The sequence below is a fragment of the Zootoca vivipara genome, chromosome 6, assembly GCF_963506605.1.
Source record: "Zootoca vivipara chromosome 6, rZooViv1.1, whole genome shotgun sequence".
NCBI classification, from domain to species: Eukaryota; Metazoa; Chordata; class Lepidosauria; order Squamata; family Lacertidae; genus Zootoca; species Zootoca vivipara.
The window spans coordinates 92343315-92358501 of record NC_083281.1 but is presented as its reverse complement, the minus strand read 5'-3'; the positions used below and the strand labels follow the sequence as shown (position 1 = coordinate 92358501).

Below are 15187 nucleotides of genomic sequence, written 5' to 3'. Positions count from 1 at the left end.
CGAGAGGAAGGCTAGAGCGGCCCACAGCCCTGGAGGAGGTCAGAAGCAGAGAGCGGCCATTCTAGGCTCGGAGGCGGGTCTTGGTTTGTGTTATCGGAAGAGTACGTACGTCACTTCCTGCCTGGCACCCAGGCAAGGGGAGCGCGTGGCCATGGCTAGGAAGAGCGGAGGCGGCGGGGCCCACCGGGCCGGGTCCCTGAAGCAGCAGAACAAGCCGCACAAGAGCGGGAGGCACAGCGGGAGCAACGCGAAGAAGCAGGGAGGTGAGGAGGCCCGTCTGTACATATATGTGCAGTCCTGTCCTGCGTGAGAGTCGATGGCATCCTTCAGCTCAGGTACAGTATAGGCAAACTCTGCCCTCCAGATGGTTTGAGACTACAACTCCCATCATCCCTGATCACTGGTCCTGTTAGCTAGGGATGATGGGAGTTGTAGTCCCAAAAATCTGGAGGGCAGAGTTTGCCTATGTCTGCTTCAACTGGTCCGGGGGCGGGGGGGGGGGCGGGCCCGAGACAGGCCGAGCCTGGATGCTGCCGATGGCTGTGCCAGAAAACTTGGGACCAGTTTAGCCAGCCCTTTTTACCACAGCTGCGAGACCCCCCTTTACCCCATGTACGCCCTCTTGAAACCGCTTCGATCAGCGGAACTGGCAGGATTACAGGTGCCGCCTAATGCTCCTTTCTGCAGCTGTAAGAAATTGATCTTCCCCTGTGGCAGCGCCTGCACTTGGGAACTCCCCGCCTATTGATACCGGGCAGGCACCTTCACTGCACTCTTTTCAGCACCTGCTAAAAACATTTTTTGCTTAGATACCCAGGTATCTAGAATGCTGGTGGGTTTTTAGTTTATTGCTGTTTTTAATTTTTGGAACGTTTTGATTGTTTTTACAGGGGAAAAAATCTCATTTTATTCATATTGTAAACTGCTTTGAGGTTTAATTCAATCAAGTGATATATGAGTTTGATTAAATAAACAAATAAATAAAATGATTGGTGGGCAATGAGTAATAATGATAAGCTTGGCTCAGCAGTGTGGGTGCATATGCTCAAGAGCAGTATTTAAACAGTTTCCCTATCTCCATGTCTTCCTCTGAATTGTGTTATGTATAGCATAGCACTGTGTGCATTGAGAGCTTTTTCTCTTCTCTCTCCACCCTTTCCTTAGGCCGGGTCCCTGCTAAGACACTCAGCCAGCAGCGTCACCGCAATTTGGCCAAATTGGACCGCAAGCATCGGGCCTGGCAGCTCCGCCAGCACTGCAGGGAGATGGTGAGTCAGTGAGAAGCTGGTGGGGTGGAGGGAAAGCCTCTTCCTGCTTCTACAGGGGAGGGAGAAAAACATAAGAAGGGCATCTGCCGGATCAGGCCAAAGAGGGCCATCTATTCCAGATGCCTGTGGGAAACCTGCAAGCGGGATTCAAATAAAAGTGTCATTTCCCCTCCTGCAGTTTCCACAGCTGGCATTCAGCAGCATTGCTGCCTCTGACGGCAGAGCATAGTCATTGTGCTTAGTGGCCATCAATAGTCCTCTCCTCTGTGCAAGGATTGTATTTGCTTTTTCTTGTTCACAGGTGTTGGAAGAAAAGCGGAACTTGGGTCACAAGGCTGGGCCACCCCACTTGGTGGTGGTAGTCCCGCTGCATGCTGGCGTCGCTGTCCCCAGAGCCTTGAGCCTGTTTCAGAGCAGTGCAGCTTCTACTGTGTGCCAAACCAAGATGGGCCCACCAGGTTTTGGCCTGCTGTGCCACCGATCCAGACGCCGGTGGCGCTTTGTGGTGGCTGACACAGGTAAGGGCACCTTAGCGTACTGAGACCACTGTTGTTGCAACATGCCAGCCTCCACCTTCTTCACCTGTGCCTTTCTTGTCACCCAGGGAACCTCCATGCTGTGCTGGACCTTGCCAAGGTCGCGGACACCCTCCTTTTTGTGCTGGATCCTCACGAGGGCTGGGATGCCGCTGGAGACTACTGCCTTTCCTGCATCTTTGCACAGGGCCTCCCCAGCTATGGTGAGAACAGTGTCAAAAGCTGCTGTGCTAGCAGGAGGGGACTCTTCCTTTACCAAGTTCCTCCTAGCAAAACAGAACAGTGTTTGGATACCAGGGTTTGAAGTGGGGAAGCCAAGCTGGATAACCAGGAAGAACATCTGAATTATAGACTGTGAGGGAGCTAGGTAACCTCCAGTTAAGACACAGTTAAGATTTACTGTTCTTTTTATCCTGATTTTCATACAAATTCGTTCAAGTTAGAGGCAGGCAGGCTTTGCCAACAGGCATATACGGGTAAACTAAAAAGGCAACATGTAAAAGTGGGGAGTGGCAGGAAAAGGGAGAGGAAAGAGTCCTTCAAGGTCAGAATGAAGTGCTGAGTTACAAGCATTTACATTCAGTTCAGGCAATGCTGATTATCCCTTGCTGATGTTCTTGTTTGAACAGTGGATTGTGGCTTTCTTCTCTTTGGCCAAAGGGTGGGGCCAGAAGGTTCTTTCCTCTCCTTTGGGGCAAATGACAGCTGGATACAAGTGTTATTTCTGGCCAGGAAGGCGGGTGTAAGCTTGCAGCTCATGTTCCTTTGGCTGATGGATGGGGCTGCGTTGATCTCCTTGTCATGATGTTCTTCCTGGGAGGCAGGGGAGGGGGCCCTTGATCCTCTGGCTGGTGGCAGAGGCCAGAGAGAGCTGCCCTTCAGGTCTGCAGCCCCAGGGAAAGTTCATATTAAAAGGGATTAGACCAATTCACAAAGAGGGACGGATCTTTTGCAACTGCTGCCCATGAGTGCTAAATTGAGCAACTGTGTTCATTGACAGTCTATCCCCAAGCCACAGATATAACAGGGCAGGGCTGTTGTGTCTGCTTCTCAAGAGACATTTGGCTGGTCTGAATTTGAAATGGGATGGCGGATGAGAATTTTTTTTGGATCTGATCCACTGCTTCACCCTGTGTTGTTGAACTTATACCAACTTATGGAAGGGATGGGCAGTGGGCTTCCGGTCAGTGCTGCAAAGCTGCTTACATTTGTAGAATTGTAGAGTTGGAAAGGAGCCCAACGGTCATCAAGTCTAACCCCCTGCAATGCAGGAATCTTTTTGCTGAATGTGGGGCTTGAACCCACAACCCTGAGATGAAGAGTCTCATGCTCTACCGACTGAGCTATCCCAGGGATAGCTTGCTGGCACCTAGAGGATATGGTCCACCCTGCCTTGTGAGGTCCCCTGAGCTTTGCAGCTGCCTGCAAGCCTACCCAGCCGCTGATGCTTCTCTCCTGTTTGTCACCTGCAGGCCTTGCTGTTCAAGGTCTTTCTGACCAACCGCTAAAGAAGCAGGCTGACTGTCGCAAGAAGCTGAACAAAGCCATTGAGAAGAGGTTCCCTGAAGCCAGGCTCTTTCCCCTTGACACAGAGCAGGAGTCCGCCCTGCTGCTGCAGCACCTGGCCAGCCAGAAGCAGAGGCATCTGGCCTTCCGAGACCGGCGGGCTCACCTGCTGGCCATTGCCGCCACTTTCGTGCCCAGCACAGACAGTGTCTTGGTGGGGACCCTGAAGGTGTCTGGCTACGTCAGGGGACGGAGCCTGAACGTGAACAGCTTGGTGCATATTGTGGGACACGGGGACTTCCAGATGAGTCAGGTGGATGCCTCCCCAGAGCCCTTTGCTCTGAACCCCAGAACTGCAAAAATACACCCAAGGAGCATGGGGGACCAGGTAGGTTCTGTTGCCTGGCTGGTAGGGTGGGGGGCAGGAACTGGAAGCTAGGAGAAGGCAGCAAATGCTTGTGTGTGGGGGGGGGAGCAGTTCCTTTGCCCCCAGGTGGCCGTGCTTGAACTTCTCTCTCCTGATTCCTAGGATGACCTTGTCAGGAGAGAAGAGGAGATGGAGGAAGACGTGAAGGTGCTCAGCAAGGCTGATGCCAGCAAGCAAGAGTCTCTGCAGTCAGAAGTGGCCCCTGACCCCATGGATGGAGAGCAGACCTGGCCCACCGAGGAGGAGCTGAAGGAGGCTGAGGGTCAGTCTGAGCCTTGTCCATCCTGCCTGCCTCCTCCTTTAGACCAGCCATCTTGAAGGATGCCACTTTGCATGTGGGCCAGGCTGAGGCTGATTTTGGTCTGGGTTGGGCTTCAAACGCTGCTTCCCTGTTTATTTCATTAACTTTATACCCTGCTTGATTGTAAAAAGAAAAACCCTCAAAGTGATTTTTTTTGTAAACCCAATAGAATTATCACTAAGAAAAATAATCAAGAATTATTTGAGATGTTCAGAAATTCTAAATAACAATATACAAAAAACAGATTGCCGCTTGAGCCAGCTTTTTAAATGTCTGGGTAGGTTTATAGTTTTTGGTATTGAAAATCATTTTATCGCTTCTTAACGGTAGTGTGTAAAAGCACCAGCAGTGTGTGCTTTTAAGTAGTTCAGCTTCACTTTCCTGGTGCTGTAAAACAGCCTTTGCTGTAACTGCTTCAGTTTGGCCAGATGAAGAGCAGTCAGTTCTCTCTCTCTTTCTCTCTTTCTCTCTCTTGACGCTGCCTAACTGCACTTGCATTTCCAGAGTCCCTGGCACAGAGGAAGAAGATGGCCAAGAGGGTCCCCAAAGGCACATCTGCCTACCAGGCTGCCTGGATCCTGGACAACAATGATGAATTGGAGAGTGGCAGTGAGGAGGAGGATGAAGAAGAGAATATGGTGGAAGAGCCCATCTCCCAGGTAATGGGATTGGGGTTAGTGCACAGCAGGAAGGTGTAGCCGGACATCTGATGGGCAAGTGGGGAAGGAGGCGAGCTGGCTGGGGAGAATGGATTCATTGTAGGTATTCTGGACTGTTCAGGAACAGCTGGGTGCAAGAAGGGGGGCCTTGGATGTGCAGGAACCCTAAAATGTTGGCTTGGCTTACTAGCTGGACTCTGTGCATGCTGCCAGTACTGTCAAAGTCTTTTGACATATGTTCAAAGGGTAGGGTAGAGAGGCAAAGGGTACCTCTTACTTGATTTGTGTTGGGAAGAAAGTAAGAAACTGCTGGAGAGAGGCTTGAACCTTGGAGCTAGCGGTACCCAGCAGAAGGAGTCATCTTCTGCTTGGCATCCTCTCTTGAGAGCCAGGAACATGTTTTGGTGAGATACCGGTAGATTAGTGGACCCCTGTTGATGGTGGAATGAAGAGCAGCATTGTGGGTGCATAGCACTGAAAGGTCAGAATTCGGGCAGAGGGATAGGAAGCCGCCATATGCAGAATCAGAGTCTGTCTAGCTTGATACTGACTGTACTGACTGGCAGAGGCTCTCCTAGCCCTACCTGGAGATGCCAGCAGGGATTGAATCTGGGACCTTTTGCTTGCAAGGCAGATCCTCTTCCACTCAGCTGTGGATCTTCTCTGATCCATAAAGAAGAACATGGTTGTAAGAGCATAGCAAAGGGAAATGGCAAGCCATGTGTGTCTGTCTTGACTGCCAGCCTAGTATTTTATTTTAGTTTTAATTTCATTCTCCAAGGAGTAGTATACCAATTAGACATTGTGTCTTACATTTTCCTTTAAAAGGTTTCTTTCTTCAAACACCCGTGGCTCTTGAAGATCCACTGCAGCTGCTCACTTTCTCTCTGTCCCTCACAACCCCACGTGGGTTGCTTTTTTGTATGCTAGGATGGGAGTGGCAGTGAAGAGGAGGAGGAGGAGGAGGAGGAGGAGGATGAAGTGGCCACAGAGGAAGAGGAGGGTGCAGCCATGACCCTCCTGGACGATGAGAAGATGGAGGACAACGAGGCAATTCTGGAGAAGTACAGGGAGGAGCGGCAGGAGGAGATGTTTCCAGATGAGGTGGACACACCACGAGATGTGGCGGCCCGGATCCGGTAAGAGCCTCATACGTGCAGGGTGAAAAGGTAGGAGTGCCTGCAATGGGATGGCAAGGTCTGCTCCAGTTTGCTACATTTATCACGGCCAATTGCCAAAGCGAGGCCGGGTCTTGATGCCCAGGTCCATGTTAGGCTGGGCTTTGGGAACAGAGGAGCCTTGTACCTCCCCCTGCAGCTGGTTCACAGGCAGTTCCTCCGCTGGGTGTGGGATAGGCAAAGGCAGGAGGCCGGGACTCTTGGACCGCTGACTCCCTCTGGTTGTCTCCAGGTTCCAAAAGTACCGAGGCCTGAAAAGTTTCCGGACCTCTCCATGGGACCCCAAAGAGAACCTGCCCAGGGACTATGCCCGGATCTTCCAGTTCCAGGATTTCTCCCGGACGAGGAAACACGTCTTCCGGCAGCTGGAGAAGGAGGAGAGCAGTGGAGCTGAGGTAGGCCTTTCCTCCAGGCCCCAGATCAGTTGCTGAAGGCTCCTTGGTCCCATCAGTCCTGTTAAAAAATTGCAAAGCTGGAGGGCAGAGGAGTGGGACTCAGCCTGACTGTGGGCATGGGATCATTTGCACCCAGCCTCCCCTGAAGCAAGCTAAGGGCGCAAAACAGGAGTGAGCCAAAAGTGCCTGCAGGGGCAAAAGCTCCATGTGGCTTGAGCTAGTCCATGGCAAGTTGGAGGGCAAAAGCCATGTCAGCTGGGGTTGCCCGTGGCCTGCGATTCCTTGGTTGTGCAGAACTTGCAACAACTCAGCACGGAGCTGAGAGGCTTGAGCACCTTGTGAGTTTTCCTTCAAACCTGAGAGCAAGTTTCTACCTCTTGTGGTTGCAAAGAGAAGCTGGAAAGTGCAAGGTGCCTGGTCTTCTGAAATCTTGGAAGCCAGAGACGGGCCTGAATAAAGTTTCCTCTGACTGGGGGCAGAGCCTCAGTCCCCCTTCCTTGCTCCTGGCTTCCCTCCAGAGCAGCCTCCCCCATCTGATGCCTGCCAGGTGTTTCGGACTGCAATTCCCTTTAGCCCTAGCCTCCTGCATAAGCTGACGGGGTCTGATAGCCGTAGTGCAAAACCTCTGGGGGGCATTAGGGTGAGGAAGTTTAATCCACAATAATGGGCTAGGTTTTTTTTACTATTGGTTTTATTGAAATGATTTCATGGATAACAAAGGTACATATAAGGTCTATTTCTTTTTTTTAGTTCATAAACTCCTATCTGCAGGTCTGAGATATTTGGTGTGAGATATTTCTATCATAGACATTGTGAGTGGGGGAGAGAGGTATGGGGAGAGAGAGAGAGAGGTGGGAGAAGGAAGGGGGTAATGATTTGTCCTTTTGCATAGTGCATACATTGGGTTTTGTGTCAGCATCACATGAGTAGGTTTTTCATCAGTTGTTAGTTTTTGGTTGGCGGTGAGAGAAATTGGGGAGCCCAGAATGCAATGCTGGTTGCATTCAGCTGCTTGTAGTGAGTTTTGTTTGTGTGTGAGAGGGGGGGTGGGGTTGCTGGATCAAATTAGCCATATCAATTTGTATGCTGTCCGGGGTGTGTGTGCGTTATGTTGTTGTCTTGTAATAAAGGGGAGCCACACTGGGGTGAAGGCATCTTGTTTGTCCCCCTACTAATTTCAGTTTGCTTAGTATAGGGCTAGTTGAACCAATGGTTTGATTCTGTATAAGGCAGTAGGGCTGTTCATAACCTCAGCTGGATAATCAGTTGGAACTTGGAGCTTCATTTGGCAGCCCTTGACATGTGACCTCAGCTTATTATTGAGATTTCTCAGTTTGGGTGAAATTGCACCAGAGCTTGCAAACCAGGCCCGGGGTGGGGAGCCCGTGCCCCCCCCCCCGATGCTGCTGGGCTGTAGCTTCTGTCAGCCGCAGCTAGAATGGCCAGTAGGCAGGGCGAATGGGAGCTATTGGCCAGCCACGGTTCGAGGACCTTAGGCTACCCACCCCTGCTTTAGAGAAAGTGGGGCCTTGCCCATCCTGATCCATCGCTTGGGGTTTCACACGCAATGAGTCTGTGCACATATCAACCAGCTCTTGGCATTTGGTTTCCTGGGGCAACCTTTGCCAACCTGGTGCTCTTCAAGTCTTTTGAAGGACAACTCGCATCAGCATTGTATGGCCATGTTGGTTGACCAGCTTGGTAAAGGCTGGTCTGGTAAGTGACCGTTTCCAAATTGCTTACAGTCCTTTTTCTGGCCTCCAGTACATGTTTGCTGATGGGCAGAGTTTCTGCTCCTTCCTGCTTTCTGTACCCAACATTTCCTGCTTTGCTCCATGCGCTGCCAGGTTCGCTCTTTCACCCCTCTGTCTTCCCTTTCTGCAGGTCGGCTGTTATGTCACGCTGCACATCTGCAGTGTCCCCGTCTCGGTCATGGAGAGTTTCCAGCAGCAGGTGCCTCTGTTGCTCTTCACGCTGCTTCCTTACGAACAGAAGGTGAATGGGGAGGGGAGCAATTTAGGCGTTCTGGCCACACCCTGCTGTGCCTCCTTCACTTAAGCTGCTAGCTTTTCATCACAACGTCTGAACCTGTCTAACTTTGGAAGGGCAACCAAAGTGATCAAGGGGAAATGAAGCAGAGGGTTATCGATAGCTACCAGCCACAATGGTTCTGCTCTGCCTCCACGGTTGTAGGCAGCAGTGCTTCTGAATACCACTTTCTGAAAACCACAGGAGGGGAAAGTGCTCTTGTGCTCAGGTCTTGCATGCAGGTTTCCTAGGGCCATGTGACCACTGTGAGAACAGAATGCTGGACTAGATGGGCCCCCTTTGGCCTGATCCTGCAGCCAGGATCTTGTTCTGTTCTTATGACACCTGACAATCATTAGGTGATCAGAGGCTTCTCTTGCCTGTCGTGGGTGTGAGTTTGGGCTATTCCTAAGGCTCCCTCTTTTCCTCCCCTTTTCTTCTCCGCACTCTCTGCAGATGTCTGTGCTCAACCTCCTGGTGAGACGCCAGCCGGGTGACAGTGAGCCCATCCGTTCTAAGGAGGAGGTGATTGTCCATTGTGGCTTCCGCCGCTTCCGAGCCTCCCCGCTCTACTCCCAGCACAGTTCAGGTGAATGAGCATTTCCCCCCCCCTCCTGTGCCCCGGGCTTCTAGTTTGGGCCCCTGCAGTTGGTTCTGTGAATGTGTGTGTCCAGAGAAGTCTTGGTGAATGTCCTATGCTGAACACGCTGAACAGGGTAGCGGGTCTTCAGATGCAGCCCTTGGGCCCCTGTCCATGCCCCACAGCCCCGTATTGTGCCGTCGTTGAATACTTTGGGTGGTCTGGAATGTATAGTGCAAATGCATCTCACATGAGGCTTCTGTTCCAGGAGCAGCACATGTATGCAAAATTGCACATAGCCAAAAGCTGCTGGCTGGCAGTGAGGGGAACCCCATGTGGAGGGCCTCCCTGTGTCTCCACTTGTCAGGTGAATAAATCCTGCTCCCTTGTCTGCAGAAGGGAACAAAGAGGCAGGCAGGCAGGGAGAGAGGCAGTAAAGAGGCAGGCAGATCCATTCCAGCCTTTTATCTTCTGCTTGCTGCACCTCCATCTATCTGCCAAGAATAGAAAAATATTTCTTCTTCCTCTGCCTGCCTCCCTCCTCTGTTCTGTATTAGTCTCCTTCCTCCACTGCAGCGGTTGCCACCAGAGCAGAGTGCATGTAATTCAATTTTTACAAGTAAGGGGTGGGTGTGAGATGCAATTGCACTACATTGTTTGCCTGGACAAAGAAGTGTGTTTGTGTGTGCCTGATGTTTGCATGGTTGGAATACTATATAGCCTGCTAGCCAGTGATAAGCCAAAGGTAAGACTCACATCTGTTGCGCCACCTACCATTGGAAGGTAGATCAGGTGTACCTTCAGGCTGGGGGGGGGGAATCCCCATTTGGGGTGCAGAAGGCCCCTGCTGCCTTTCTGGCTGCTTCATCCTGGGCTTCAGTGCTGCCTGGGACATTACACAGCTACTTGCCCTGAGCCAGACAGACACACTTGCTTGACCGGTCTAAGTACCAGGCAGCTCCTTCCTGATGCTCCCAGGAAAAGGGGGGCAAGGTGAGGTTGGCCCTTCAGTGGCAGAGGCTGCAGCCACAGCTTTCCATTCTCCTGTCCCTGGGAGTTTTCCTGGACAGAGCTCTGTAGCCTTGTAATTCCACAAAGGGGCTGTGGATTGGTGAAAGATTGGCTCCAGGGCAGGGGCTGATGGTGTGCTTTCCTTCCCTCAGCTGACAAGCACAAGCTGGAGCAGTTTCTGCGGGCAGACACCACCATGGTTGCCACCATCTATGGCCCCATCACTTTCCCACCTGCTTCTGTGCTGCTGTTCAGACAGAGGAGCAATGGTGAGTTTGGCATTAGGGGGAGGGCCTTTGGGGCAGGTGGGTTGTCAGCCCTGGGCCTTTTCTTGCTGCTGCCTCAGTTCCTGCTCAGTTCCAGCCTGCCGCCCTCCCAGTGCTTTGGACTACAGTTGTCCTGACTGGGGCCGATGGGAGGCGTAGTCAGAAGCAGCAAGCGGGTGATGGGTTGAGGAAGGTCGTCTACAGCAGTGGTGTCCAAAGTGGACAGTATTGCCCCCTGGGGGTGGGGGGTGGGATTACCTGGGGGCACAAAGAGGCAGAGAGGGGGCAGCAGAGGTGTCAGACTTTGAAAAGCTGGTATCACTGCATCAGTTCCCTTGGTTTTGTTGAGTTCATTGAACCAAATATTTTGAATTGGGTTTTTGAATAAATGTGTTTTGAATTTTATTGTGTTACTATCTTCCTTACTGGGTCATGCAATGATGATTTCTGTAGAGTTGGGGACACTGGGGGTGAGTTTATGGAACAGATGGGCAGTGGCCCTGAAAAAGTTTAGGAATTGCTGTTTTTACAGCAGCTTGGAATCTACTTGGCTCATTGGCTGTCTGTTTGAATCACCCTGCCTTATTTATTGGTGGCACTGCAGCAGTTTTAAAATATTTGTGTTGGTGCTGTTTAATGGTCACTGTGATGTGTGTGTGTGGGTGTTTCTTTCCTTTCCTTTTTTTAGCATGGGTAGCAGAAAAGGATTGACGACCTTGGCTTTGAGCCAAGAGCATTTCCAGCCCCTCGCCATAGATGCCAGTTGGTTACTATTGATCTCTTTTCCCACTTGAAAAGTGGTGCAAGGCTACTACTGTTTTGTTGGCTGGGTGAAGCCTGCATTTATTGCACAGACTGTGGTGAGCTGGCTCCCTAGAACTGAGCGCTGTTGCCCATCCAGCAGCACGCTTGATAATTGCGTTTCTCTGCAGGAGCTCACAGCCTCCTGGCCACAGGCTCCCTGCTCAGTGTCAACCCTGACCGGCTGGTGATCAAGCGGGTGGTGCTGAGTGGCCACCCTTTCAAGATCCTCAGCAAGATGGCAGTTGTGCGCTACATGTTCTTCAACAGAGGTACGTACGTTGGGATCCAGAGGGAAGACTATCTGACAAAGCTGCTGCTTGTTAGGGAGGAGTTGGGGAAATGCCCCAAGGCAGCACAGGCCTTGCCTGTTCATATGCTGCCAGTCTGGTGGGTTTGTCTATGGGATGGCAAATTAGCTACTGTGGAATAACCCAGATTCAGATCTTCGGGGAAGGCCCTTTTCTAAGGCTGCTCCGAGACTCTGGGGGGCCCTAGAGAAGCTAGACTGGCTCCCTCTTTCTTGTCCTTCTGCTGGCAAGTGAAGACTGTTTTATTCCAACAGGTCTTAGGGAACTGACTGCTTTTTAAGGAAGTTTTAATTCTAATAAAGCTTAATTGCTTTTTAGCTTTTTGTGTTTTACCTGTGTTGTTTTAATTTGTGTCAGCTGCCTAGAGTCCCAATCCAGGGAAAAGGTGGGATGTAAATAAATAGAATAATCTACACTAATTTCTCCCTGGAAATGCAGCGCCTGAATATTGAGCCAGAGGGAGGTTCTGCTAGTTTAGTGCTATCCTATGGACACCCTCCACCCCACTGTGAATGAAAGCAAGACCTGGAGAATTCCATTTTAGAATGTGCATCACTTACTCTTTGTTTTCTCTCATATCCTACAGAGGATGTATTGTGGTTCAAGCCAGTGGAGCTCCGGACCAAGTGGGGGCGCCGGGGGCACATCAAGGAGCCTCTCGGTAAGTATGCAGGCCCCCATTTTAAATCGATCCCTAGCCCAGGCTACTGTCCCATCTTGCCTGAAGTCTTCTATTATTGTTCCAGTACCAAAAAAAATCCAATCCGGAGAATCTGAATGACTTTTGTCCAGTAGCACTCACACCCATAATTATGAAGTGCTTTGAAAAGCTGGTACGAAATTATGTTATTACCTGCCTACCTGAGGGATTGGACACATTCCAATTTGCCTACAAAACAAAAAGATCAACAGAGGATGCTGTGGCAATTGCCCTCCAAGCTGTTCTGGCACATTTGGAGCAGCGGGGGAGCTATTGCCTGACTGTTTTTTGTAGATTTCAGCTTGGCATTTAATACCATTCTACCGCGACATCTGATGACTAAATTGGGAAACTGGGGTTCCCGCTATCACTCTGTGGGTGGATACTGGACTTTCTTTTAGATCGCTCCCAGAGGGTCCGGTTGGGCCCTTATACCTCTAATATGCTTAGAACTAACACAGGAACACCACGGGGATGTGTGCTTAGTCGGCTCCTTTATACTCTTTATACGTATGATTGCATCGCTGCCCACCCTAGTAATAGGGTTGTCAAATTTGCAGATGGCACAACCGTGATCAGGCTCATCTCTGATAAGGAGGGTGAAACTGAGTATAGAGATGAGGTGGAGCGACTGACAGAGTGGTGCAGAGTTAATAACTTGCTCATAAATACAAAGAAAACAAAGGAGCTTGTGGTGGACTTTAGGAGACGAAGGAACGAGGTCCAGCCACCTTTGATTGACAGAATCTGTGTGGAGAGGGTAACGACGTTTAGATTTCTAGGCATTGAGTTACAGGAGGATCTGTCCTGGAGTGTTAATACAAGGGGGCTTGTGAAGAAGGCGCAGCAGAGACTACTTTTTGAGAATTTTAAGGAAGAACCATCTTCCACAAAAGCTGCTGCTTGCCTTCTATCACTGCGCCATACAGAGCGTGCTCACGTACGGTTTATGTGTGTGGTACAGAAGCTGTACTTCTCAGGATAGAGCAGGGCTGTGCAGAATTATTAAAACAGCAGAGAGCATTACTGGCTGCTCAATCTCCACCTTAGAACAAATCTACACCACCAGGTGCCATAGAAAAGTGCTAGACATATCAAGATATCCAATGCACCCTGGTCACCATTTATTTGTGCTCCTGTCATCGGGACGGAGAGATAGAACAATGCAGGCAAGAACGAGCTGTCTCAGGAACAGTTTCTTCTCTAGAGCAATTTTGGCCCGAAATGGAAAGTCTGGACTTTTGTATCGTATTTACTGTTTTTAATTAGGTTTTGTAGCAATTTTGGATTCTGCGGAATGCTTTATCTGAGTGGATGTAGCAACCGAGTAGTTTCGTTGTTCCCGCAAGGGGACAATGACAATAAAGAGATCTTATCTTATGAACATCCCAGCAGATATCTCTCTGAACTGTGTTTTAAACTGCTGCCTCCCCATCTCTTCTCTGCTGGCAGGTACCCATGGCCACATGAAATGTCAGTTCGATGGGCAGCTGAAGTCCCAGGACACGGTGCTGATGACCCTCTACAAGCGGGTCTTTCCCAGATGGACATATGATCCCCACGTGCCGGAGCCACCGCGGGAGAGTTTGAGCAGCCTCCTGCCTGGCCAGGAGGAAGAGGAAATGGACTAGCAACTGCAGGGGACCCAGTTTTGTCTAAATTTGCACTTGGCCTCTGTTCATTTGTATCCTATTTATTTTTGGAGGAAAATACTATTTCCAAGACAAGCCTTGGCCTCTTTGTTTATTTACGTGTGTCTTTAGTGGCCTGACAGTCTTGGGCATCATTGCCCCAGAGAGAAAGTGAACTGTCAGTGGCTAATTCCTCCACAGAAGGGGTAGTTTGGGTTTATTTATTAAATGTATTTGCAGCTTGACCTTCATCCTAGGGCATGACACAAACAGTTAAGACTTGGAAGAGTTTTCATGTCTTAAAAATTCAAAACATTGTTAAAATTGCCACCCAAGGGAAGAAACACCAGTTGCAACAGCACACTAAAGACCTAGTAGCCAACAGAAACCCAGGCGAGGAGGGGTGACTTTTCCTATTCTGCATCTGTACTTCTCGTACTCTCGAGGGGGAGGGCATTCTATAAGCAACAGAGAGGACCCTATCCTTTGCCATGATGCAAAGGCACTCCTTTGGATGTTGGAGAATGAGAATTGCTTATCTGTGGCCTTGCAAGGAGAGGGATAGGGAGTCTTTGTTCCTTCAGAACAATCTTAAACTCAACTCTCAACCTTGGCAGAGCGGGGAATTCTTAGCGCCATGTCCTCTTGGGGGCCTGAGTCGCTGCTTCTCTAAAATGAGTACCTTTATCAAGGGCTCTGAACAAACAATATGGTTGCAGATGATAAAATTCCCATAAGCTCCTCCCCAGAACCTTACAGACCTGCATCTTTCTCTGCCGTTTTAATGCTCCCAACTTTATTGTTGACTTTTATAGTTTCTTGGACGTTGTGACTGCTACTCTCCAGCTGACTCTAGAGCAGAGGTGTCCAAACTTTTTTCAAAGGGTCAGACTTGATGAAGTGTTGACCTTTTTTTAGGATTGAAGTTGTTGAGCTGGGTGTTGGTTTTTTAAAAAGATTTTACCCCATGAAATAAACTGCCACAGGGGCCAGATTAAACTGACCGGTGGGCTGGATTAGGCCCCAAAACGGACTTTGGACATGCCTGCTCTAGAGTCCGTTCTCTCTTTTGGGATCAAAGAAAGATGCTGCTATCCCCAGGCACTCGTAAGACTTCCAGGAAACAGACGTTCCTTGATTCTAAAACTGCCAATTTGTCAATCACCAGCCGTGGCACAGGCGGCTGTAGGGATGTTTTTGGGAAACTTAAATTTGCTACCCTCATTTACTACAATACCTATGGCTTTAAAAGATTAGACACATTCATGGAGGAGAGGGCTATTGATTGCTACTAGCCATGATGGCTATGCTCGGCCAGAGGCAGCAATGTTTCTGAATGCTAGTTGCAGGAAATCACAGGTGGAGAGATTGCTCTTGTGTTGCAGTCTTGCTTTAGGCTTCCCGTTGGGGCATCTGGTTGGCTACTCTGAGAACAGGATGCTGGACAAGATGGGCTGATACTCTTATGTTCTTAGCAGGATTCCTTGGGTGGGTAAAGGGACACTAACAGAGTATTTCTTTCCTAGGGTGCTTGTCGAGAGCCTCTTGTTAGTCTTCTCTTGTCCCATCTTATCAGGAGACTCCCCCCC

The 15187-nt window shown here is 50.0% G+C and overlaps 1 protein-coding gene across 1 annotated transcript; it reads left to right on the top strand.

Moving 5' to 3' along the window:
* Positions 1-131: 131 nt before the first annotated feature.
* Positions 132-15186, top strand: TSR1 (TSR1 ribosome maturation factor). The gene is made up of 15 exons (XM_035118214.2): positions 132-263; positions 1165-1268; positions 1570-1786; positions 1873-2007; positions 3277-3698; positions 3840-3999; positions 4543-4697; positions 5628-5836; positions 6108-6270; positions 8155-8265; positions 8755-8887; positions 10042-10158; positions 11088-11228; positions 11854-11928; positions 13420-15186. Exons 1-15 carry the CDS (start codon positions 152-154, stop codon positions 13596-13598), a joined length of 2433 nt encoding a protein of 810 aa, XP_034974105.1. The 5' UTR covers positions 132-151; the 3' UTR covers positions 13599-15186.
* Position 15187: the final 1 nt, after the last annotated feature.